This window comes from Rhinoraja longicauda, chromosome 1, assembly GCF_053455715.1.
Source record: "Rhinoraja longicauda isolate Sanriku21f chromosome 1, sRhiLon1.1, whole genome shotgun sequence".
NCBI classification, from domain to species: domain Eukaryota; kingdom Metazoa; phylum Chordata; class Chondrichthyes; order Rajiformes; family Arhynchobatidae; genus Rhinoraja; species Rhinoraja longicauda.
The window spans coordinates 2249587-2276804 of NC_135953.1; the positions used below are offsets into that span (position 1 = coordinate 2249587).

At 49.5% G+C, this 27218-nt stretch overlaps 2 protein-coding genes across 2 annotated transcripts in view; one reads left to right on the forward strand and one right to left on the reverse strand.

The window, feature by feature from the left end:
• The window catches only part of LOC144595043 (interferon-induced very large GTPase 1-like), a 271628-nt gene that overhangs the window by 191681 nt on the left and 52729 nt on the right, over nucleotides 1-27218 (reverse strand). The window lies entirely within an intron of this gene.
• Nucleotides 1-27218, forward strand: part of LOC144598278 (uncharacterized) — a 67627-nt gene that overhangs the window by 25317 nt on the left and 15092 nt on the right. Inside the window, 4 exon segments of the mRNA XM_078408234.1 lie at nucleotides 17503-17608; nucleotides 20322-20611; nucleotides 22335-22705; nucleotides 23000-23283. Of these exon segments, the coding sequence (XP_078264360.1) occupies nucleotides 17503-17608; nucleotides 20322-20611; nucleotides 22335-22705; nucleotides 23000-23283 (1051 nt within the window).

The window sequence follows — 27218 nt, forward strand, 5'->3', positions numbered from 1 at the left end:
GCCCGCCGCTTATTTAATTTGGCCGCAGCTAAGAAATGTATTGTATTTCATACATACTGTAAAATAATAAATATTGCTTGGTATTAATTCACACGTTCATAATTAGCTTGATTAGAGTCGTACAACATGCCGCTTCTGCTTGGTCTAACTTGGCCGATGCGCTCTCCCGGTTGCCAAACATTTTAATTCCCATTCCCACACTGACCCATTTGTGTCCTGAGCCTCTCCACTGTCACAGTGAGGCCACACGCAAACCTAGGGGGATAGCACCTCATATTGGCAGCTTGCCACCCAGCTGTATGAATATTCATCTCTCCGTTTTCAAGTAACTCCTGCATTATTTCCACCCCCCCCCCCCACACTCCTCCCCCCCCCCCCCCCCCCGCCTTACTTCCCCCCCGCCGCCATACTTCCCCTCCCGTACTCCCCCTCCCACCCCAGTACACCCCCTCCCCCACCCTGGTCATCCTACCAGTTGCACTGTTTGATTCCATGTAACCCTGTCGTTAGTCCGTCTTCTCCATCCAGCAATGGGCCATTATGGACTCCACCCTCCCTGAGCTCATCTTGTGCGGCCCTGTTTAGTTCTGGCTTTCTCTATCTTGTAGTCTGGAGAAGGATTCTGACCCGAAATGTCACCTATTCCTTTTCTCCAGAGATGCTGCCTGACCCAAAGAGTTATTCCAGCATTATGTGTCTATCTTTGGTACAAACCAACATCTGCAGTTCTTTCCTTCACACATCTGCAATGCCGGTTAGCATTGTGAATTATCTCCACCTTCGGATATAAGATTATTGCAAAAGTATCAAGAAATGTGGTTACAATTGTATAGAACGGTTATGGTCACCTTGTTTAAGAAAGGAGATAGGAGTTTTGGAAGTGTAAGAAGTGCCATAGAGGGAGTACAGAGAAGGTTCACCAGATTGATCCCTGGGATGGCAGGACTTTCATATGAAGAAAGACTGGATAGACTCGGCTTGTACTCACTGGAATTTAGAAGATTGAGGGGGGATCTTATAGAAACTTACAAAATTCTTAAGGGGTTGGACAGGCTAGATGCAGGAAGATTGTTCCCGATGTTGGGGAAGTCCAGAACAAGAGGTCAAAGTTTAAGGATAAGGGGGAAGTCTTTTAGGACCGAGATGAGAACGTTTTTTTTCACACAGAGAGTGGTGAATCTGTGGAATTCTTTGCCACAGTAGGTAGTTGAGGCCAGTTCATTGGCTATATTTAAGAGGGAGTCAGATGTGGCCCTTGTGGCTAAAGGGATCAGTTGGTATGGAGAGAAGGCAGGTACAGGCTACTGAGTTGGATGATCAGCCATGATCATATTGAATGGCGGTGCAGGCTCGAAGGGCCGAATAGCCTACTCCTGCACCTATTTTCTATGTTAAATGAAATTACAAAGTTAATTCCTCGAATAAGATACTTGTATCACAAAAGGAATCAGATTGTTCTATGGAATAATCTGTACTGTTCTATGAAAGGTTAAAGAAGTTTGATCTCCTTCTATATATCCACCACCTTCTGAGTGACAAGGTAGCCCCACAATTTCCTATTAAACCTTGCCCCTCTAACCATGAACTGATATCCTGTAGATCTTGATTCCCCTCCGCTGGGTAAAAGACCTATCTATTCCCCTCATGATTTTGACACTTCTATAATATGACGATCTAATTACGAGGATGTTGCCAGGACTTGGGTGTGAGAGCGATGGGGAGAGGTTATGAGGGAGCTCCCAGTGAGCACTGCACAGCCGTGCTGGAGCCGACCCGGCCACTGGCGCGGAGCCGATCAAGACCGACCTCGGCCGGTGGACACCGTGAACAAGGACGAGCCCGGCGGCCGAGCGAGGTGGGATATCAGTGAGAGTGGAGGGGTCTCGGAGAGCCGTCGCCTGCTTGAGTGCCTGCGCTCGGTCGGTCGAGGACGGGCCGCGTCAGCCCCGGCAGTCGGTGAATGCCGGAGGTCAGTCGAAGACCCGCCGCCGAGAACAGAGCAGGACCGGCGTTGGAGGGGGGACCGGCGTTGGAGGGTCCCAGCATTAGGGGGGAGCTGCCTGTAACAGAGGGTCCCGGCATTAGGGGGGTGGGGAGCTGCCTGTAACAGAGGGTCCCAGCATTAGGGGGGGAAACTGCCTGTAACAAAGAGGGTCCCAGCATTAGGGGGGGGAGCTGCCTGTAACAGAGAGGGGGGGGGGGGGGTGTCACTGATTATAAACAGATGAATGAGTTTCCATGCTATATGACTGTACGACCTCAGCCTCCTGCGAGCCAAGCAATAAAGTCCTAGCCTGTCCAACCTACTCCTGTAAATCTGGCGCTCGTGTCCCAGAGTGTTACAGCAGGGAATCTGACCATTCGGCCCAACTTATCCACAAATTGACTCCTCAGATTCCCGTTAAATCTTTTCCACTTCACCTTAAACCTATGTCCTCTAGTCCTCGATTCACCTATTCTGGACAAGAGTGTGCATCTACTCGATCTAACCCTTTCATGATTTTATACACCTCTATAAGATCATCCCACATTCCTGTGCCCCAAGGAAGAGTCCCAGCCTACTCAACCTCTCCCTATAGCTCAGACCCTCGAGTCCTGGCAACATCCTCATAAATGCTCTCTGTACATTTTCCAGCTTGACAACATCTTTCCTATAATGTGACCAGAACTGAACACAATACGCTAAATGTGGCCTCACCAACGTCTTATATAAGCTGCTAAGGAAGATGAGAGTGGCAATAAAGGGGGCTTTATCTGGTTGGCTGCCAGTGACTAGCAGAGTTCAGCAGGGGTCGGTGCTGGGGCCGCGACTCTTCACGTTGTATATAAATGATTTAGACGAGGGGATTGAAGGCTTTGTGGCCAATTTTGCGGATGATACGAAAATAGGTGGAGGGGCAGGTAGTGTAGAGAAAGCAGGGACTCTGCAGAAGGACTTGGACAGGTTGGGAGAGTGGGCAGGGAAGTGGCAGATGGAATATAGTGCAGAAAAGTGTGGAGATATGCATTTTGGTAGCAGAAATAAATAGGTGCAGGAGTAGGCCATAAAGGCGTAGACTATTTTCAAAATGGGGAGCGAATCCAGAAATCGGAGGTGCAAAGGGACTTGGGAGCTGGTGCAGGATTCCCCAAAAGTTAATCTGCAAATCAAATCGGTAGTAAAGAAAGCAAACGCAATATTAGAATTTATTTCGAGACGGGTAAAATACAAAAACAGGGATGTGATGCTGAGGCTGTATATGGCTCTGGTCAGGCAGCATTTGGAATATTATGAGCAATTTTGGACACCATATCTGAGGAAGGATGTGCTGGCTCTGGAGAGGGTCCAGAGGAGGTTTACAAGAATGATCCCAGGAATGAGTGGATGAACATATGATGAGTGTTTGACGGCACTGGGCCTGTACTCGCTGGAGTTTAGAAAATGAGAGGGGACCTTATTGAAACGTACAGAATAGTGAAAGGCCTGGATCGAGTGGATGTGGAGAGGATGTTTCCACTAGTGGAAAGGTCTAGGACTAGAGGTCATAGCCTCAGAATTAAAGGACATTATTTTAGGAAGGAGATAGAAGGAATTTCTTTAGTCAGAGGGTGGTGAAATTCTTTGTCACAGAAGGATATGGAGGCCAAGTCAGTGGATATTTTCACGGTAGAGGTGGATAGATTATTGATTAGTACGAGTGTCAGAGGTTATGGGGAGAAGGCAGATGAATGGGGTTTGGAGGGAGATAGAACAGCCACGATTGAATGGCGTAGACTTGATGGGCCAAATGGCCTAATTCTGCTCCTATCACATGAACTTATGAACTTATAACTGCAACATGACCTCCTAACCTCTATACTCAATACTCTGACTGATGAAGGCCAATGTGCCAAAAGCCCTTTTTGCCCATCCAATCTACCTGTGACTCCACCTTCACACTTCCCAGAGGCCTACCATTCACTGTGTCGGTCCTACCCATGTTAGACTTCCAAAAAATGCAACACCTCAAATTTCTCTGTATTAAATTCCATCAACCATTCCTCAGCCCACCTGGCCAACCGATCAAGATGCTGCTGCAATTTGTGTCGATTATCATGTGGAACCTTGAGTGCTTTGCTGAAGTCCATGTAGACAACATCTACAGCTCTGCCCTCGACCTTTTTGGTCACGTCTTCAAAAAACTTAGATATGTGAGACATGACCTCCCACCTACAAAACCATGCTGACCATCCCAAATCAGCCTTTGTCCATCTAAATGCCTGTATATCCTATCTCTCAGAATACCCTCTAGTAACTTACCAACTACAGATGTTAAGCTCATTGGCCTCTAGTTCCCAGCATTTACCCTGCAGCTCTTCTTGAATAAAGGCACAACATTTTCCATCCTCCAGTCTTCTGGCACCTCTCCTGTATTTAAAGACGACTGGTAAATTTCAACCAGTGTTCCTGCAATTTAATCTCTGGTTTCCCACAATGTTCCCGGATATATCTAACCAGGCCCTGGAGATTTATTTACCTTCATACACAATAGTACCTTCAGCTGTACAGGACGTTGGTACGGCCGCATTTAGAGTATTGTGTTCAGTTCTGGGCACCGTGTTATAGGAAACATGTCAAATTAGAAAACGTACAGTGAAGATATATATACAAGGGTGTGTAAGAAGGAACTGCAGATGCTGGTTTAAACCGAAGAGACACAAAAAGCTGGAGTAACTCAGCGGGGCAGGCAGCATCTCTGGGGAGAAGAAATGGGTGACATTTCGGGTCGAGACCCTTCTTCAGATGTTGCAGAACTCTCGTCGGAGAGAGGAGGAGAACTTCTTTAAAGTAGACATACCTTGAGGAGATTTTGCAGTGGAGCAGATGAAGAAGGAACTGCAGGTGCTGGTTTAAACCGATATACAAGGATGTTATTGGGTCATAGTCATAGAGTGATACAGTGTGGAATCAGGCCCTTCGGCCCAACTAGCCCAAACTGGCAACAATGTCCCAGCTACACTAGTCCCACTTGCCTGCACTTGGTCCATATCCCTCCAAACCTGTCCTATCCATGTACCTGTCAAACTGTTTCTTAAACAATGGGATAGTCCCAGCCTCAACTACCTCCTCTGGCAGCTCGTTCCTTACACCCACCACCCTTTGTGTGAAAATGTTACCCCTCGGATTCCTATTAAATCTTTTCCCCTTCACCTTAAACCTGTGTCCTCTGGTCCTCGATTCCCCTCCTCTGGGCAAAAGACTGTGCATCTACCAGGACTAGAGGATATGAGCTACTTGGAGAGGTTGAGCAGGCTGGGACTTTATTCCTTTGAGTGTAGGAGAATGATGGGGTGATCTTTTTGAGGTGTATAAAATCGGGTAGATGCACAGAATCTCTTGCCCAGAGTAGGGGAATCAAGGACAAGAGGACATAGGTTTGTGAAGGGGAAAAGATTTAATAGGAACCTGAGGAGTAACATTTTCACACAAAGGGTGTTGGTGTATGGAAAAAGTTGCCAGAGGAGGTAGTTGAGGCTGGGATTATCCCAACATTTAAGAAACAATTAGACAGGTACATGGATAGGACAGGTTTGGAGGAATATGAACCATAGGTGGGACTAGTGTAGCTGGGACATGTTGGCCGGTGTGGGCAAGTTGGGCCAAAGGGCTTGTTTCCACACTCTATGATCCTTTAGTCTTTCCCCACTCACCTTAAACCTATGGATTCTTGTTCTTGATTCCCCCCTTATAGTCATAAAGTGTGGAAACAGGCCCTTTGGTCCCAGTTTCTCACAGCAATCAACATCTCCCATCTACACTAGTCCCACCTGCCTGCGTTGGTCCATATCCCTCTAAATGTATACTATCCATGTACCTGTCCAAATATCCAGTTTACAACCCAGTGGTATGAATATTGATCTAATTTCAAGTAACCCTTGCATTCCCCTCTCTCCATCCCTCCCCACCCTAGTTGTCTGCCTAGTTGCACTGTTTGTATGCCCTCATTATCACCTCCTCAACAGCCAACAATGGACCATTGTGGGCTCCACCTTTCCTGTGTCGTCGGTGCTTGCTCTGATTTGTTTGGAACTTTTCATACCTCCAGTTTCCCTGACTCACAGTCTGAAGAAGGGTCTTAGCTGGAAATGTCACCTATTCCTTTTCCCCAGAGATGCAGCCTGACCTCCGGCATTTTGTGTATGTCACCTCTAACCACTGCGTGACATCCTCCTTAACCAATAATGTAACCCTCCTCTTTTACCCTCACCCCTGTCTCCACTGAAGCTCCTGTACCCCAGAATATTGAGCTGCCAGTCCTGCCCCTCTCTTAACCAGGTTTCAGTAACGGCTACAATGTCCCAGTTGCTCGTACCTATCCATGCCCTAAGCTCATCTGCCTTCCCCGTCAGGCCCCTTGCATTAAAATACGTGCAGTTTAAACCAACCTTATTTCCTCGCTCTCTGCCATTCTCCTGCCTATTCTGTGCTCTAACCTTTCCCTTATCACCCTCCATACCAACTTCTAATCTCTCACGTGCCTCTGTCCTGCACGACAACCCACCCCTCTGCCAATCTAGTTTAAACCCTCCCGTGTAGCACGAGAAAACCTGCCTGCCAGGATGTTGGTCCCCCTCTAGTTTAAGTGCAACCCATCCCTTTTGTTCAGGTCACCACTGCCCTAGAAGAGATGCCAATGGTCTACAAATCTGAATCCCTGCTCCCACTCCTTAGTCAGATTCATCTCCCTATCTCTGTTCTTGCCCTCATTAGCACGAGGTACTGGAAGCAATCCAGAGATCACGACCGTGGAGGTCCTGCTTTTCAGCCTTTTACCTAACACCATATGCTCATACTGCAGAACCTCCATCCTCTTCCATAGAAAGATAAAACATAGGTGCAGGAGGAACCCATTTGGCCCTTCGAGCCAGCACCGCCATTCATTGTGATCATGGCTGATCATCCACAATCAGTAATCTGTGCCTGCTTCTCCTCATATCCCTTGATTCCAATGGCCCCAAGAGCTCTATCTAACTCTCTTTTAGTGTCTTCTGTGGCAGAGAATTTCACAAATTCACAACTCTCTTGGTGAAAAGTTTTTTCTCATCTCAGTTTTAAATGGCCTCCCCTTTATTCTTAGACTGTGGCCCCTGGTTCTGGACTCCCCCAACATTGGGAACATTCTTCCTGCATCTAGCTTGTCCATAATTTTATACATCTCTACAAGATCCCCTCTAAACTCCTTCTAAACTCCAGTGAATACAAGCCCAGTCTTTCCAATCTTTCCTCATATGATAGTCCCGCCATCCCGGGGATTAACCTCATGAACCTACCACTGCCTCAATAGCAAGGATGTCCTTCCTCAAATTAGGAGACCAAACCTGCACACAATACTCCAGGTGGGGTCTCACCAGGGCTCTAACCAACTGCAGAAGGACCTCTTTACTTCTGGACTCAAATCCTCTCGTTTTGAAGGCCAACATGCCATTAGCTTTCTTCACTGCCTGCTGTACCTGCATGCTTACGTTCAGTGACTGGTGTACAAGGACACCCAGGTCTCGCTGCACTTCCTGTTTACCTAATCTAACACCATTGAGATAATAATCTGCCTCCAAAGTGGATAACCTCACATTTATCTACATTATACTGCATCTGCCACGCATCTGCCCACTCACTCAACCTGTCCAAGTCACCCTGCAACCTCTTAACATCCTCTTCGTAGTTCACACTGCCACCCAGCTTTGTGTTATCGGCAAACTTTCTAGTATTACTTCTAATTCCATCATCCAAATCATTAATATATATTGTAAATAGTTGCGGCCCCAGCACTGAGCCTTGTGGCACTCCACTTACCATTGCCTGCCATTCTGAAAAGGACCCGTTTATTTCTACTCTTTGCTTCCTGTCTGCCAAGCAATTATCTATCCATGTCAACACCCTACCCCCAATACCATGTGCTCCAATTTTGCCCACCAATCTCCTGTGTGGAACCTTATCAAAGGCTTTCTGAAAGTCAAGGTACACCACATCCACCGGCTCTCCCCGGACAATTTTCCTAGTTACATCCAACATGCACAATAACTTCCTGCTGCTCCCCCTCCATCTTGAGGATGTCGTGCATTTGCTCCGAGACGTCCTGGCTCCTGGCACCAGGGAGGCAGCACACCATCCTGGAGTCTCGACTGCTGCCTCAGAATCTCCTGTCCGCACCTTGAATTATTGAGTCACCCACCACTATGGCTCTGCCTACCGTCCGTGTTCATCAGTCCGTGGTACACTGCACCGTCCATATTCATCAGTCTGTGTTACACTGCACCGTCCGTGTTCATCAGTCCGTGGTACACTGCACCGTCCGTGTTCATCAGTCCGTGTTACACGCACCGTCCATGTTCATCAGTCTGTGTTACACTGCACCGTCCGTGTTCATCAGTCCGTGTTACACTGCACCATCCGTGTTCATCAGTCTGTGTTACACTGTACCGTCCGTGTTCATCAGTCTGTGTTACACTGCACCGTCCGTGTTCATCAGTCTGTGTTACACTGCACCGTCCGTGTTCATCAGTGATACACTGCACCGTCCATGTTCATCAGTCCGTGTTACACTGCACCATCCATGTTCATCAGTCCGTGTTACACTGCACCGTCCGTGTTCATCAGTCCATGTTACACTGCACCATCCGTGTTCATCAGTCCGTGTTACACTGCACCGTCCGTGTTCATCAGTCCGTGTTACACTGCACCGTCCGTGTTCATCAGTCTGTGTTACACTTCACCGTCCGTGTTCATCAGTCCGTGTTACACTGCACCGTCCGTGTTCATCAGTCCGTGTTACACTGCACCGTCCGTGTTCATCAGTCCGTGTTACACTGCACCGTCCGTGTTCATCAGTCCGTGTTCATCAGTCCGTGTTACACTGCACCGTCCGTGTTCATCAGTCCGTGTTACACTGCACCGTCTGTGTTCATCAGTCCGTGTTCATCAGTCCGTGTTACACTGCACCGTCCGTGTTCATCAGTCTGTTACACTGCACCGTCCGTGTTCATCAGTCCGTGTTACACTGCACCGTCCGTGTTCATCAGTCCGTGTTACACTGCACCGTCCGTGTTCATCAGTCCGTGTTACACTGCACCGTCCGTGTTCATCAGTCCGTGTTACACTGCACCGTCCGTGTTCATCAGTCCGTGTTACACTGCACCGTCCGTGTTCATCAGTCCATGTTACACTGCACCGTCCGTGTTCAGTGTTATTTAACCTTTGTTAATTGAGTTTGTTTCCAAATGTTTGGATGCTGTTTAGGGAGAGAAGGCTGTTTTAATTATTCAGCTGGCAATATAACATGTATGACATTCTGCTTTAATAAAAGTAAACTGTATTAAATGTGCAGATTGAGTGAAGCCTTTACTGTCCCATGTAAAATCCACCCTCTCTCTCAACACCAAACGCACAGCTGGCTGCAGGTTATCTTGTGAACAGGCCTTGGGTGCTGCAGTCAAGTCATTATTGTCATGTGTCCCAGATAGAACCATGACTTTCTTGCAGCAGCACAACACAATATGTAAACAAAGTTCAGTGTGTGTATATGTACATATATATACACATGTACCTACACACGCATATCTGAAGAAGGGTCTCGACCCGAATCCATTCCTATCCACAGATTGTGTAATTTTGGTCTCCTAATTTGAGGAGATTATTGCTATTGAGGGAGTGCAGCGTAAGTTCATCAGGTTCATTCCCGGGATGGCGGGACTGACATATGATGAAAGAATGGGTCGACTGGGCTTGTATTCACTGGAATTTAGAAGGATAAGAGGGGATCTTATAGAAACATATAAAATTCTTAAGGGATTGGACACGCTCCATGTAGGAAATATGTTCCCGATGTTGGGGGAGTCCAGAACCAGTTTAAGAATAAAGGGTAGGCCATTTCGGACTGAGAAGAGGAAAAAGTGTTTCACCCAGAGTCGTGAATCTGTGGAATACTCTGCCACAGAAGGCAGTGGAGGCTAACATTTTCAAGAGAGAGTTAAATTTAGCTCTTAGGGCTAACGGAATCAAGGGATATGGGGAAAAAGCAGGAATGGGGTACTGCTTTAGGATGATCAGCCATGATCATATTGAATGGGTGCTGGCTCAAAGTGGCGAATGGCCTACTCAGGCACCTATTTTCTGTTTCTATTCCTACTAAATCTTTGACCCTTCCCATTAAACCTATGTCCTCAGATCTTCGATTCACCTACTCTGGGCAAGAGACCATGTGTATCTACCTGATCTATTCCTCTCATGATTTTATACACCTCTATAAGATCACCCCTCATCCTCCTGCGCTCCATGGAATAGAGACCCAGCCTACTCAACCTCTCCCCATAGTTCGCACCCTCTAGTCCTGGCAACATTTGCTTAAATCATCTCTGTAGCCTTTCCATCTTCTCAGCATCTTTCCTATAACAGTGCCCAGAACTGAACACTCTAAATGCGGCCTCACCAACGTCTTATACAACTGCAACATGACCGCCAAATGTCTATACTCAATACTGAGACTGATGAAGGCCAACTATCTTCACTATCTGCAAAACCACCCACTTTTAGAAGGCAGGTACATGATACTGAGTTGGATATTTATTCACAAAATGCTGGAGTAACTCAGCAGGTCAGGCAGCATCTCGGGAGAGAAAGAAAGGGTGATGTTTCGGGTCGAGACCCTTCTTCAGACTGATGTCAGGGGGGCGGGACAAAGGAAGATATAGATGGAGACAGGAAGATAGAGGGAGATCTGGGAAGGAGGAGGGGAAGAGAGGGACAGAGGAACTATCTAAAGTTGGAGAAGTCGATGTTCATACCACTGGGCTGCAAGCTGCCCAGGCGAAATATGAGGTGTTGTTCCTCCAATTTCCGGTGGGCCTCGCTATGGCACTGGAGGAGGCCCATGACAGAAAGGTCAGACTGGGAATGGGAGGGGGAGTTGAAGTGCTCGGCCACCGGGAGATCAGTTTGGTCAATGCGGACCAAGCGCAGGTGTTGAGCGAAGCGATCGCTGAGCCTGCGCTTGGTTTCGCCGATGTAAATAAGTTGACATCTAGTGCAGCAGATGCAATAGATGAGGTTGGAGGAGGTGCAGGTGAACCTTTGTCTCACCTGGAAAGACTGTTTGGGTCCTTGGATGGAGTTGAGGGGGGAGGTAAAGGGACAGGTGTTGCATCTCGTGTGGTTGCAGGGGAAAGTGCCCGGGGATGGGGTGGTTTGGGTAGGAAGGGACGAGTGGACCAGGGAGTTACGGAGGGAACGGTCTCTGCGGAACGCAGAGAGGGGAGGGGATGGGAGGATATGGCCAGTGGTGGGGTCCCGTTGTAGGTGACGGAAATGTTGGCGGATGATTTGTTGGATCCGCTGGCTGGTGGGGTGGAAGATGAGAACGAGGGGGATTCTGTCCTTGTTGCGAGTGGAGGGAGGGGGAGCAAGAGCGGAGCTGCGGGATGTAGAAGAGACCCTAGTGAGAGCCTCATCTATAATGGAGGAGGGGAAGCCCCGTTTCCTGATAGCTGTGCGAGTCGGTGGGTTTATAGTAAATGTCCGTCACTAGTCTGTCTCCTGTGATGGAGATGGTGAGGTCCAGAAACGGGAGGGAGATGTCGGAGATAGTCCAGGTATATTTAAGGGCAGGATGGAAATTGGAAGTGAAGTGTATGAAGTCAGTGAGTTCTGCATGGGTACAAGAGGTAGCATCAATGCAGTCGTCGATGTAACGGAGGTAGAGTTCGGGGATGGGGCCGGTGTACACCCGGAACAGGGATTGTTCGACGTACCCGACAAAGAGGCAGGCGTAGCTAGGGCCCATGCGAGTGCCCATTGCTACGCCTCTGGTTTGTAGGAAGTGGGAGGAGTCAAAGGAGTTGTTGAGGGTAAGAACCAGCTCTGCTAGGCGAAGGAGAGTGTTGGTAGATGGGGATTGGCTGGCTCTACGGTCAAGGAAGAAACGGAGGGCTTCGAGACCATCCTTGTGGGGGATGGAAATGTAGAGTGACTGGACATCCATGGTAAAGATGAGGGAGTGGGGGCCTGGGAACCGGAAGTTGTCGAGGAGATGGAGAGCGTGTGAGGCGTCTTGGACGTAGGTGGGGAGGGATTTAACCAGGGGGGATAGGATGGAGTCGAGGTAGGAGGAAATAAGTTCGGTGGGACATGAGCAGACAGAGACAATGGGTCTGCCGGGACAGTTCTGTTTATGGATTTTGGGTAGGAGGTAGAATCGGGCCGTGCGGGGCTGGGGAACTATAAGTTTGGAGGCATTGGAGGGTAGATCGCTGGAGATGGTGAGGTCCGTGATGGTGCTGATGATAAAGGTCTGGTGTTTGTCGGTGGGGTCATGGTCCAGGGATAGGTAGGAAGAGGTATCTGAGAGTTGTCGTCTGGCCTCGGTCCGGTAGAGGTCAGCACGCCAGACTACCACAGCACCTCCCTTGTCAGTGGGTTTGATGATTAATGGTTTAGTGAGTTGGATGATCAGCCATCGAAGGGCCGAATGGCCTACTCCTACACCTACTTTCTATGTTTCTATCTGAAATTGAAGGGCAACCTTTTTTACACTGTAGGAGTCATTTACGCCTAAATTAGTTACTGTCATTATATTATGGCTATGTTTAATATTTCTAGTTTCTGTCTTTTTTGGCATGCTTGTGGATGTGATTTGATATGTAATGGGGAGTGTCTACATCTGAGGAAGCTAGCGTAGCCACAGAGATTGAGGGTCAGTTTAGTCTCAGAGGATGGAGAGAATACAGTATTCTACCACGACCACGACCACACGGTGACGACTACACGATCTCGACTGTATTGTTTGAAGAAGAAACAGTTGATAAGAATGAAAAGTTATGAATTACTCTTTTGCTTTGTGCTACTTCAATGAAGACCAATTAATCAAGAAACAGCGTTTGGAAGATTTGTTTTTCTTATTTCAGAGTGCGGTGAGTGCGTAAACTATACCTCCACCCCACCCCATTTGATAATGGCTATCAAAGTTGGACTTTGAGAAGGTATAGAAACTGCCATTACATCTAAGTAAAAAACTATTCTACGAATGGACAAGTAAAATCCGATTCAACAATGGAACTGAAGAAGAAGCTGAAATCCTGGAACAAAGAATCTGCTGGTCAAAGACAAATCTACACCTGGATCATTGGATGATTGAAGACTTCATTGACCGAGTGCCGTGAGTAGTCATGACTGTTTGGTCGTAATTTTAAGTTAAGAAGTTTAAAAACTTAAAAGCCTGTGGGAAAATTCTCCAGAAGTACGTTGACATACAAGAAGCTTGTTTATGCTACATGAAGATAACCAAACCAAACTCGCAGACTACGACCTTGAAAATAAAGATGTTGTGAACTTCTACAAGATAAGGTGTACTCAGCTAGCGATTGTTTACCATATATACTGACAAGAAGACCTTCACAATTGTGATTATAATGATGTGTTTCGAAGAAATATCCATTCTGTTTTGATTTCTTCTGGTATTTATGGAACATATCGATAAGCACCAATTCATCATGAATCTTTCAGCAGGTAAGTATGAAGGACCGCCACAGGAGGGAGATGCGGAGCAAGAATCAAGAAGATATGAGAAGAGAAACGTGAAGCTATCGGAGAAGGGAGAAGCAGCCTACCTGGAAAGATGCCAGAGGATAGAGACAAGTTGTGGAAGCAGGTCATGAAATCAATTGAATATCAGAAGGAACTAATGCAATCAGATGAGAATGCGAGGAGAGTACAATGTGGATTGGAGGGTACCTAATGTTATCCCACTTTTCAAGAAAGGAGCGAGAGAGAAAACGGGGAATTATTGACCAGTTAGCCTGACATCGGTGGTGGGGAAGATGCTGGAGTCAATTATTAAAGAGGTAATAACGGTGCATTTTGATAGCAGTAAAAGGATAAGTCCAAGTCAGCATGGATTAATGAAAGGGAAATCATGCTTGACTAATCTTCTGGAATTTTTTGAGGACGTGACAAGTAAAATGGATGAAGGGGAGCCAGTAGATGTAGTGTTTCCCCAGGTGGGAATGGGGGATGGGGTGGGTGGGTAGGGCTGGGAACGGGATGGGGAGGGGTGGGGCGGAGAGGGGGAGTGGGGAGAGGGTGTGGGGAGGGGTGAGTGGGGTGGGTGGAGTGGAGGGGGAGTAGGAGTTGGGGGGGAGGGGGAGTGGGTGTGGGAAGGGGGGAATGGTGGGGGAGTGGAGGGGAAGTAGCAGTTGGGGCGAGGGGAGGGTGAGGGTGGGGATTGAGTGGGTGAGTGGGGGGAGGAGGGGGGTTAAGGGGGATTGAGTAGGGGGGGTGATGGTGCTGGACCAATACAGGAGAGGCTTTGGGTCCACGGCTCGCTCTGGCTGCAGCGCTGGCACCACGGAGCCGAGGTGAGTGGCTCCCTCTCCCCTTCCCTGTCCCCCCTCTACAAGGAATGGGCCCAACGGGTCGACTTTGTCTCGCACAGGAGCCTCCAAACTTTGCAGCATGAGGGCCACATTATATATTTGGCACATTTTTGCGGGCCATAGGAGAAAATAAAGAAGTGTGAATTTTATAAATTTAATGAACTCAAAAAAGTTTAGACTAGATTATGTTCGATTAGATTATGAAAGGTTAAACGAGGTTAGGTTAGATTAGGTTAGTTTACATTAGGTTTATATGGCAACAAATAAATAATATTCAATTCTTAAAAAGAGCTTGAAATATTAGAATATATAGGCAACGTGGGTATACAATTATTTATAAACCAGAAAAAATAGTGACCACCACTGTAGGGGAGAGAGAGGGGAGGGGGGGGGGAGAGAGTGGGGGGGGGGAGGGGAGAGAACGGGGGGGGGGGGGGGGAGGGGAGAGAGTGGGGGGTGAGAGAGTGGGGGGGAGAGGAGAGAGTTAGGGTAGAGGGAGCAGCGGGTGAGAGCGGGAGCACGGGGAGGGGGAGGGTGTCAGAAGGTCCGGTGAAGGATCGCCTCCACTTGCGGGGGCTGCTCCCTCCCTCTCTCTTTCCCCTCTCCCTCTCTCCCAGAGCCAGCGTGATCTGTGCTGCTCCTCCACTCTCTTCCCCGGCCCCGTCTCCCTCTTACGCAGTGAAATAAGGACAAACACAAGTGTAGTTGTTGTTCAGGAGCCCCGCATCCCCGGGGTGAGTGGCGGCGGTGGGGAGGAGGGATGTTTCACTTGTGTTTGTTCGTATTTCCTATGCCTGTATGAAACTTTGCGAGTCTTCAAGGTACAACAGAAAAGTTTCATACAGGCATAGAACAAGAACACAAAACAAATCTTCCTTCACAAAGAGTCCAGGTGGTAACATTGGTTTGGTTTTCAACAGAAGAATATGATTTGGTGTAAGTGCTTGCAGGTCACTCGGATCATCAGAACTCTTTTGGTAATGGGTCGATCATTCAATAGACAATAGGTGCAGGAGGAGGCCATTCGGCCCTTCGAGCCAGCACCGCCATTCAATGTGATCATGGCTGATCATTCTCAATCAGTCTGAAGAAGGGTCTCGACCCGAAATGTCACCCATTCCTTCTCTCCTGAGATGTTGCCTGACCTGCTGAGTTACTCCAGCATTATGTGAATAAGGTACAACAGAAGTCTTTATTACAGTAACTCAATGCTGGCAGCAAGACAACTAAAATGGCTGCAACCACACAGTTTGACTGCACACTCCACACTGTGTACAGCCAAGATAACTATGTACAAAACATCTCCCTTTGTCCTGTGCAGCTCCACCTGCTGCACAGGAGGAGCAACGGGTCCTCCCACCCCACACAGTCCATCAAACATCACAATTGGTATATTAGACGCAGATGGAGACAGGTACAATATATGGCAGACGTTTTTTGGAAATGGTGGACACAAGAATATTTGCCTCTAATTCAAGAATGTCAATGATGGTTGAGAGTAAGAAGAACTTTTATTCCAGGTGATATCGTTTTGGTGGTTGATTCTACTGCACCACCAGGTTCTTGGTTGATGGGCAGGATACTGGAGATCATGCCAGACTTTAAAGGTTTTGTGCGTACTGTACGACTTCAGACTAAGGACAACATCTTGGTAAGAACGATAACCAAGATATGTCTGCTTCTAGAAGGTGAAGGAGCAGATGGAAGAAGTTTGAATGCCAACATATAATGCATATTGCTTTTACATAGAAGTATAGAAACATAGAAAATAAATGCAGGAGGAGGCCATTCGGCCCTTTGAGCCAGCACCACCATTCATTGTGATAATGGCTGATCATCCACAATCAGTAACCTGAGCCCAACTTCTCCCCATATCCCTTGATTCCACTACCCCCCAGAGTTCTATCTAACTCTCTCTTAAATTCATCCAGTGATTTGGCCTCCACTGCCCTCTGTGGCAGAAAATTCCACAAATTCACAACTCTGTTGTTTTTGATATATGTTAAGTTTTTATAGCTCCTTTTAATATCTATTGGTAATTGCTTCGTTATATACGTAGAACAATTAGGAGCCGATGTGTAGGAGCCATTTACGCTTAAATTAGTTACTGTCATTATATTATGGCTATGTTTAATATTTCTACTTTCTGTCTTTTTTGGCATGTGTGTGGGTGTGATTTGATGCGTAATGGGGAATGTCTACATCTGAGGAGGCTAGCATAGAGCTTTGTCAGTTTAGTCACGGAAGATGAAGAGAATACAGTTTTTTACCACAATAGACAATAGGTGCAGAAGGAGGCCATTCGGATCTTCAAGCCAGCACCGCCATTCAATGTGATCATGGCTGATCATCCACAATCAGTACCCCGTTCCTGCCCTCTCCCCATACCCCCTGACTCCGCTATCATTAAAAGACTATCACAATCACGACCACGACCACACGATGATGACTACACGATCTCAAGAAGAAACAGTTAATAAGAACGAAAAGTTATGAATTACTCTTTTGATTTGTGCTACTTTAATAAAGATCAATTAATCAAGAAACAGCGTTTGGAAGATTCATTTTTGTTATCTCAGAGTGTGGTGTCCACCACATGCATGAGCAGTAATGGCTATCGAAGTTGGACTTTGAGAAGGTATAGAAACTGCCATTACACACACAGTGGGTGTACGGAACAAGCTTCCAGAGGAGGTCATTGAGGCAGGTACTAGAACGACACATACGGCATTCCCAGGAAAGGTTTAGAGGGAGATGGGCCAAATGCAGGCAGCTGGGGTAGTTCTGATGGGGCATGTCTAAGGAGTTGGGCTGAAGGGCCTGTTTCTCTGCTGTGACTGTGATTCTACCTGGGTTTGCATCATCTCCGTCACAATGTCCCTTTAACAATTGATAGCTTATCTCAGTTTTAGCCAATGAAGGGTTGCATCAGAGGTATGCCAGCAATGCTGGTTACCAGTGAGACCAGAGTGTTGTGGACATTTCTCCCAGTGCTGACAGTCAGAGTCTGATCTCATCTCACACTGGGACCATGGAGCTGTCTCAGCTGCTCTCCTCCCTCCTCTCCCTCGCCTCCCACCCCCTCTGGCCCCTCGTCTGCCTTCTCCTCTTCCTGGTGCTCAGGTCCCAGAGGAGAGGGCGTTGGCGGAGAGCAGATTGTCCCGTGGATCTGAGCGGCAAGTCAGCCATGGTCACAGGAGCCAACGCAGGTAGGGGGAACGAGGAGAAGGTGGGAGTACAAGGCTAGGCTCAAACACACACCCTGGTACTGTGTGCATTGATCACAGAGGTGGCCCATCAGCAGCTCTGTAGGACGTTGGCACGGCTGCGTTAGTGGTGCAGCGTGCAGCTCTGGTTGCCCCTGTGCAGGGAGGCTGGCAGTAAGTTGGAAAGGGTGCAGGAGAGATTCACCACGATGTGATTAGGGTCGGCACAGTAACACAGCAGTAGAGCTGCTGCCTTACAGCGCCAGAGACCCCGCTACAATCCTGACCACGGATGCTGTCTGTACAGGGTTTGCACATATTACCTGTGATCATGTGGGTTTCCTCCCACACTCCAAAGATATGCATGTTTGTAGGTTAATTGGCTTCGGTAAAACTGCAGAATTGTCCCTAGTGTGTAGGATAGTGCTAGTTTACGGGTTGATCGCTGGCCAGCACGGACTTGGTGGGCCGAAGGGCCTGTTTCTGAATGTCTAAAGTGTGTGTAGTCACCTGGGCTTGCAGACTTGCGTTAGAATATGGAGTGCAAGCTGGAGTTCTCAGCTGAGCGACGTGGGCCAAACGCGGGCAGGTGGGACTAGTGTAGATGGGGCATGTTGGTCGGTGTGGGCAGGTGGGACTAGTGTAGATGGGGCATGTTGGTCGGTGTGGGCAGGTGGGACTAGTGTAGATGGGGCATGTTGGTTTGGGTGGGTGGGACTAGTGTAGATGGGGCATGTTGGTCGGTGTGGGCAGGTGGGACTAGTGTAGATGGGGCATGTTGGTCGGTGTGGGCAGGTGGGACTAGTGTAGATGGGACATGTTGGTCGGTGTGGGCAGGTGAGACTAATGTAGATGGGACATGTTGGTCGGTGTGGGCAGGTGGGACTATTGTAGATGGGGCATGTTGGTTGGTGTGGGTGGGTGGGACTAGTGTAGATGGGGCATGTTGGTCGGTGTGGGCAGGTGGGACAAGTGTAGATGGGACATGTTGGTTGGTGTGGGCAGGTGGGACTAGTGTAGATGAGACATGTTGGTCGGTGTGGGTGGGTGGGACTAGTGTAGATGGGGCGCGTTGGTCAGTGTGGGCAGGTGGGACTATAGCTGGGACATGTTGGCCGGTGTGGGCAGGTGGGACTAGTGTAGATAGGGCATGTTGGTTGGTGTGTGTGGGTGGGTGGGACTAGTGTAGATGAGACATGTTGGTCGGTGTGGGTGGGTGGGACTAGTGTAGATGGGGCGTGTTGGTCAGTGTGGGCAGGTGGGACTATAGCTGGGACATGTTGGCCGGTGTGGGCAGGTGGGACTAGTGTAGATAGGGCATGTTGGTTGGTGTGTGTGGGTGGGTGGGACTAGTGTAGATGAGACATGTTGGTCGGTGTGGGTGGGTGGGTGGGACTAGTGTAGATGAGACATGTTGGTCGGTGTGGGTGGGTGGGACTAGTGTAGATGGGGCGTGTTGGTCAGTGTGGGCAGGTGGGACTAGTGTAGATGGGGCATGTTGGTCGGTGTGGGTGGGTGGGACTAGTGTAGATGGGGCGTGTTGGTCAGTGTGGGCAGGTGGGACTATAGCTGGGACATGTTGGCCGGTGTGGGCAGGTGGGACTCGAGTAGATGGGGCATGTTGGCCGGTGTGGGCGAGTTGGGCCTGTTTTCATGCTGTAAGACAATGACTCTCCACTGAGGATGCACAGAGTTCCTCCAGCACATTGTGATTTGCTCATGTTTCCAGCATCTGCAGTTCCTTTTGTCTCCATATTTGAATCAGATCCGACTTAGAATGTGGGAATGTTTTGTGAATTTGAGTTCTTTGTGAAGCTTGGCAGCTTTGCACTTACATCAGAGAGAGAACAGAAAATGAATTCACCACAACTGATGAACCAGGTGAGAGAGCGAGAGTGAGATGGAGGGAGTGAGAGGAGGAAGAGAAGGGAGTGGGAGAGAGAGATGGAGGGAGAGAGAGGGGAGTGGGAGATAAAGGGAGAGAGAGGGGAGATGGAGAGAGAACAGGAGCGGGGGGAGAGAGAGAGAATGCTGCTGGCTAATTAAGTACGAAAGAGTATTGGTATTGGTTTATTTTTGTCACATGTATCAAGATAACAGCAAAAGGATTTGCTTGTGTGCTGTCCAGTTGAGACATGTTCTCCACAAATATAATTAGGTCATAAGCAGGTTGTGCAAATGGAGAAATACCAGAATGCAGAATATGGTCAGAGTGACGCTGCACAGAAACAGGCCCTTCCACCCAGCTCGTCCATGCTGACCCACATGGCCCATCCTTGCTTCTTCCATTTGTCTGTGTTTGGACCATTGCCCTGTAAACATCCCACACCCACATACCCGTCTTAGTGTCATTTAAATGTTGTTATAGTCCCTGCCTCAACTACCTCTGGCAACTCGTTCCATACACCCACCACCCTCTGTGCGCAAAAGTTACCTCTCAGTTTCCATCAAATCTATCCCCTCTGAAACCTATGTCCTTTGATTCTTGATTCCCCTACTCTGGGTAAAAGGCCATCTATTCCTCTCATGATTTTTTGCACCTCTGCAAGATCACAAGATCACCCCTCATCCTCCTGCGCTCCAAGGTTTTATCTGTAAAGTCTAGAGAATAGCATTGCAGCATGCCCACCCTCTCCCTGGAGCTCAGGCCCTCGGGGGGGATTTGAGAGCAGGAACCCCTTGGTTTGGGAGCCTCTGATGCTGTCCCTTTAAGAGTCAACTCATCCTGGATTATAGCCAACTCTGGCTGCTGACAGTCAGAGTCTGATCTCGTCCCACACTGGAACCATGGAGCTGTCTCAGCTGCTCTCCCCCCTCCTCTCCCTCGCCTCCCACCCCCTCTGGCCCCTCGTCTGCCTGCTCCTCTTCCTGGTGCTCAGGTCCCAGAGGAGAGGGCGTTGGCGGCCAGCAGATTGTCCCGTGGATCTGAGTGGCAAGACGGCCATGGTCACAGGAGCAAACACAGGTAGGGGCGGCGGGGAGAAGGTGGGAGTACAAGGCTGGGCTCAAACATACACCCTGGTACTGTATGCATTCATCACAGGGGTGGCCCATCAGCAGCTCTGTGTTTGGGGTGCAGCATGCAGTTCTGGTCGCCCCTGTACAGGCATTAGGTTGGAATGGGTGCAGGAGAGATTCACCACAATGTCGGCACAGTAACGTGGTGGTAGAGCTGCTGCCTTACAGCGCCAGAGACCCCGATGTCAAGTTACAAAATTGCCCCTGGTGTGTAGGATAGTGCTAGTGTATGGAGTGATTGCTGGTCATCATGGACTCAGTGGGCTGAAGGGCCTGTTTCCAGGCTGAATGTGTAAAGTATGTGTAACGTTACCTGGGCTTGCAGGCTTGTGTTAGAATGTGGAGTGCAGGATGAGTTCTCAGCTCCAGAGCGTAACAGTCCAGGGACAAAGTCCAATGTCCGCAATGGGGAAAAGGTCACCCTGCCAGTACACAGCTGCTTTAAATGTCCACCTGTCATCTGTCCCCTCCACTGACTCTCTCACTCGAGAGGACATCTCTAGACCTCCCCGCCTATGTCCCCTCAAAATCTGGAGTGGTGCACAAAGTGCTGGAGGAATTGGTGAACGAGTGACACCGTCAAAGTGCTGTTCCCTGGGTTTATGGGCTTGAGCTGCAGGGAGAGGCTGCATAGGCTGGGGCTTTGTTCGTTGGAGCGGGGGAGGCTGAGGGGTGACATTGAGGTGTACAAGATCATGAGGGGCATGGATAAAGTGAACACTCACAGTCTCTTCCCCAGGGTAGAGGATTCTAATACTAGAGGGCACAGGCTTAACGTGAGAGGGAAGAACTTTAAAAGGGAACTCGGCGATAACCTTTTCACTCAGGGGGTGGCCCGTGTAGATCCATGTCTGGTTTTACTGTTGTGCATCCGGTCCATAATCCAAGCCGGGTTTTGTACTGCATTATCCTGGTGTTAGTTAAGATTGGAGTTGAGTATAGGAGCAAAGGGGAGTTGAGTATAGGAGCAAAGAGGTCCTTCTGCAGTTGTACAGGGCCCTAGTGAGACTGCACCTGGAGTACTGTGTGTAGTTTTGGTCTCCAAATTTGAGGAAGGATAGTCTTGCTATTGAGGGCGTGCAGCGTAGGTTTACTAGGTTAATTTCTGGAATGGTGGGACTGTCATATGTCGAAAGACTGGAGCGACTAGGCTAGTATACACTGGAATTTAGAAGGATGAGAGAGAAACTTATCGAAACGTATAAGATTATTAAGGGGTTGGACGCGTTGGAGGCAGGAAACATGTTCCCAATGTTGGGGGAGTCCAGAACAAGGGGCCACAGTTTAAGAATAAGGGGTAGGCCATTTAGAACTGAGATGAGGAAAAACGTTTTCAGTCAGAGTTGTGAATCTGTGGAATTCTCTGCCTCAGAAGGCAGTGGAGGCCAATTCTCTGAATGCATTCAAAAGAGAGCTAGAGCTCTTAAGGATAGCAAAGTCAGGGGGTATGGGGAGAAGGCAGGAACGGGGTACTGATTGAGAATGATCAGCCGTGATCACATTGAATGGCGGTGCTGGCTCGAAGGGCCGAATGGCCTCCTCTTGCACCTATTGTCTATTGAGTCTATCCTGAGGGCTAGAGGTAACGGTAGCCAGCATCTGTACTGCCAATGTTCTGCTAATAAAGGACTTATATACGCCGGAGTGCCTCTGAATGTACCCACTCACAAACATGGTGTCAGAAGTGGCCGTAATTTAGCTTTTTGAGTCACCACCATTTGTTTACTCAAGACTTTTGACGTCTCAAACCATGGCTGAATCTTTTCGGAAGCACGATCCACTTGTCTTCGATGGCAACATCGGTGAATGTTGGCGCACCTTCGAGGAGGATTACGATGTATTCATTGCTGCTGCACACCACGACAAGACTCCCCGCGTACAAGCATCCATTCTCTTCAATCTAGCAGGTTTGGAAGCAATCCGTCAGGCGAGACTGTTTGTTTATGCTGAGACTGTGCTGGATGCGGCTGGTGCAGTTACCACACCTGCCCAGACGATTCATGACCCTGTGTGCCTTAAGAATAAATTTCGACAGCTGTGTGATCCACAGACTAACCTTATCATGGAACGGCACAAATTCTTTGCATGTGCCCAGAAACCGGGTGAGCTGGCTGAAGCCTATATAAACTCTTTGAAACACGCCACGTCGAGTTGCAGATTTGGTGACCTCTGTGATGAACTCACTAGACAGGCTGGTGTGTGGTATCACTAATGACAAATTGAGAAGGGACCTTCTGCGTGATTGCGAGAAGATCCCATGGTCACATTAAAGATAAACAACGTGCCAGTTGTTGTGAAGATAGACACAGGTGCGTTGTGCAATGTCAGATCTCTTGCCGAGTTTTCAAGGCTTTGCAGAGCTGATGAATTAAAAACATGCGATGCAACCCTCCCAGCATACGGGGGGAACGAAGTGCTTCCTCTTGGAGTGGTGGAGCTACAGTGCCACCTTGCGGCACAATCGTACAATTTGCAATTCTCCATCATTGATCGCACAGTCGTGCCTCTCCTTGGCATTGATGCATGTATCGACATGGGACTGGTTTCATTCGGCAAGGCCGTGCATCAGCTTGCGCCAGTCCCAGACTCCACACGACGTATCCTCGCCGACTACAAGGATCTCTTCAGCGACGAACTGGACAGGCTGCCTGTCACATATTCAATTACTATTGACCCGGATGTGAGACCCGTGGTCCACCCTGTTAAACGCATCCCATTAGGCAGCCCGCAGCGGCACCAAGATGGCGCCGCGACTCCCGCCATTTCTTCAAAACCCCGCCAAAAAGATCCGCACAAGCGCGGCTGGTGTTATTATCATCTGCGATGGGGTGGAGAAGCCCACAACTGCCGCTCACCTTGCACCTTCTCGGGAAATGCCTCGGCTGTTCGTACATAGAGGCGGTTGCGATTGGCCAGAACCGACGCCTCTACGTCCGAGATCGATTCACGGACACAGAATTCTTGGTCGACACGGGAGCCATAGTCAGCATCGTGCCGCCGACCGACCTCGAAGCCCGATCGGGTAAGAGAGGGCCTACCCTCATCGCGGTTAACGGTAGCCCCATCCGCACGTATGGTACGCGGGCAATGTCTCTGGCTTTCGGCACCCGCACGTACGAATGGTCGTTTATCATCGCGGAAGTCGGTCAGGCGATCCTGGGCGCAGATTTCCTCTGGGCCTTTTCACTAGTTTCCGAGGTAAAGGCCTTCGACCCTCCGCTAGCAACGATGAGCCCGCTGCTCCACCGCCGGCCACCCCGCCCAGCCCGACTGTCCAGGCCGTTGTCGCAGCCTCCGACCCGTATGCTGCGGTCCTGGCTGAGTTTCCAGAGCTGCTCGTTCAGCGTTTCGACGCCCCTTCTGCCCGGCATGGCGTTGTCCATCACATTCCCACCGAGGGGCTCCCCGTTTTCGCTCGGGCCCGGAGGTTGCCACCGGATAAACTGGTGGTGGAGCGTGCAGAATTCCAGAAGATAGAATGAATGGGCATTGTCCGTCGGTCCAACAGCCCGTGGGCCTCTCCGTTGCATATGGTCTCCAAAGCATCTGGGGGGTGGAGACCATGTGGAGATTACCGACGCCTTAACGCCGTCACCACGGCAGACCGCTACCCCATACCGCACATCCAGGACTTCTCGTCTGGGCTGGAAGGTGCCTTGGTATTCTCCAAAATTGATTTGGTGCGGGGCTACCACCAGATTCCTGGCGTCCGGAAGACATACCAAAGACTGCCACAATCACTCCGTTTGGGTTGTTCGAATGGTTGCGTATGCCTTTCGGTTTGAAGAACGCGGCACAGGCTTTCCAGCGGCTTATGGACCGTGCTGGTCGGGATTTGTCTTTTGTTTTCATTTATTTGGATGATATCCTGGTCGCCAGTCGCTCGTAGCAGGAACACCTGGTCCATTTGCGGACCGTGTTCCGGCGGCTTCAAGACCACGGGCTCATCATCCACCCCTCCAAGTGTCAATTTGGCCTCCACTCTATCAATTTCTTAGGACACCGGATCACCTCTGCCGACGCCACTCCTTTGCCCGAAAAAGTGGAGGCTGTCCGGGCCTTCCCGCGACCCACCACAGTAAAGGGGTTGCAGGAGTTCGTGGGGATGGTGAATTTCTACCATAGGTTCGTACCGGCAGCGGCACAGGTCATGCGTCCGCTCTTCCAGTGTCTAGAAGGCTGACCTGTCGAGTTAGAGTGGTCCGTGGCCGCTGAGACGGCCTTTGAGGCAGCTAAAGTGGCTCTGGCAGACACCATCATGCTCGTCCACCCGAGCGCCTCCGCCCCCACGGCCCTGACGGTCGATGCGTCGGACGTGGCGGTGGGAGGGGTTTTGGAACAGCAGGTAGATGGCAGTTGGCAGCCCTTGGCGTTTTTCAGCCGACAGCTTAATCCGGCTGAGCTGAAGTATAGCGCCTTTGACCGAGAGCTTCTGGCTCTCTATTTAGCTGTCCGCCACTTTAGGTATTTTCTAGAAGGCCGCCCATTTGTGGCCTTTACGGACCACAAACCATTGACTTTTGCTTTTTCGAAAGTGTCTGACCCATGGTCGGCCCGCCAGCAGTGGCACCTGACTGCCATCTCAGAGTTTTACATCAAAATTCATAATATGGTGCGTAATGCAACCTTTCAGCAAAAAAAAAGTATGCACGCCAAATGCACATACGCGTGTGCTACATTCATGTGTGAAAAACTACTATTATTTCCAACAGTCTAGTTCTTGGACTACATGTACAATGTCAGGCTGATCATGAGTATATTCTGCTATTTATAGAAAGGTTATTGAACAGAGATACGTTTTGCAACAAAAAGAAAAATTTGTTTTGTTTTTTCTACCTTGCTTTTTCCTTGCACATCCCAATTCTCTTGGTATTGAATAAAAGAACAATGGTCATAAAATGTATGACTACGTTATGAAGAAAGAGTTGATATATGCGACTCGACTAAGCATATGGAAGTACTTGTTGAAGTAAATTCACACATTAATTGATAATCAGCCCCAAAAGGTGGTAATTGGCTTTTCTGCTGTTTTATATTTTAACCCCGTCTTAATTAATTAATATAGTTATATAATCTTGCACTTAAATTTAATATTTACTCATTACAGTTCCACCACTGATTCTCTGGCACTCTTGGTTCCAGAGCTTTGCTGGTTTATCCAGCAGGCCAAGGAAGTCGGCCATGGGGATAGATGTGCTGGCTCCAGCTGGGCTGGAGTTCCACAGCCCCGGCCGCAGGTTGCAAATTCAACCCACTGATCGGCCACGGAAGTCCCGATGAGGTCGAGATTGGCGGCCTTGCCCAGCCTGGGTACCACATTTTAGGGGAGACTTCCAAGTTGGGGGGATTTTTCGCGGAACCCCTAGCGACCTCTGGCAGCCGAATTGACAAATTGCAATTACAAAAAGTTTTGCGGGAAAATGTGAGGCAAAATCGGAATGGCGGAAATGAAAGAAAGCGGAAACTTTCCGCCAAATTCGGAAGGGTTGAGAGGGGTGCATACCCTTCTAAACATTGCCTGTCCATGTACCTGTCCAAGTGTCTTTTAAATGCTGTTATTGTAGTGAGTCCAGACGAGTGGTATTATCTAAATCCTTTATTAGTATAAAACCCGTAACAAACGCGACAGACTTCTTTCTGGACAAACACTAACTTCACTCACTAATCTAATCTCTAATCTAACGTTTGGCGCCAAGCATTTAAATACCCCGCGCTTCCTCACCCCGTGACCGTAACCCAATCCGAGGGTTCTATTACCTGGCCAATCCCTATGTCCCTACATGACCCCCCCCAGAACCATCGAAACCATACCTCACGGGCGGCCGAACCTCCCGCCCAGAACGTGTACGGATGGGGGAAACCGATACCCCCAGCGTGACAGGAGGCGGGGGGGACGCCGCCGCTGGAGGCGATGGGGGGTCCACTGGAGCGGAGGGTGCAGGTGACGTGGGGCACTTGATGAACAACGGCAGCCCGGGACCAACCATAGGCGGCGGAGGCCCAAGAGGTGGTAAACTGGGCGCCGCTGACGGGACCAGTCGAGCAGCCACAGGTCGGCCCCGGCGCGGCGGCTGAGCCACCGACACGGGGAGGTCCTGGTCTAAATGGGCCGGCTTGAGACGGGACACTGAAACCAGCTCCTGACGATTTCCTACCTGCAAGGTGAAGGTTACAGTCCCTCTTTTGAGCACCTGGAACGGGCCTTGGTAAACCGGCTGAAGAGGGGGACGGTGGCAATCTTTCCGAAGAAACACGAAATCACAGCTCCGCAATTCCGAAGGAACGTGAACTGCTGTGCTTCCGTGACTAGAGGTGGGGACTGGAGCCAGAGAACCCACCCGTTCCCGGAGGGAGCCCAAGACTGACGTGACGGATGGCGGCAAGGCGGGAGTGGAAGGGAGAATGTCGCCCGGCACCCGCAGGGGCGAACCGTAGACGAGCTCGGCCGAAGATGTGCCCAGCTCAGCCCGCGGGGCCGTACGGATGCCGAGGAGGACCCAAGGCAGCTGGTCAGCCCAATCGTAGCCAGTCAGGCGAGCACAGAGGGACGCCTTCAGCTGCCGATGGAAACGCTCAACCATCCCGTTGGCTTGGGGATGATAGGCGGTGGTCTGC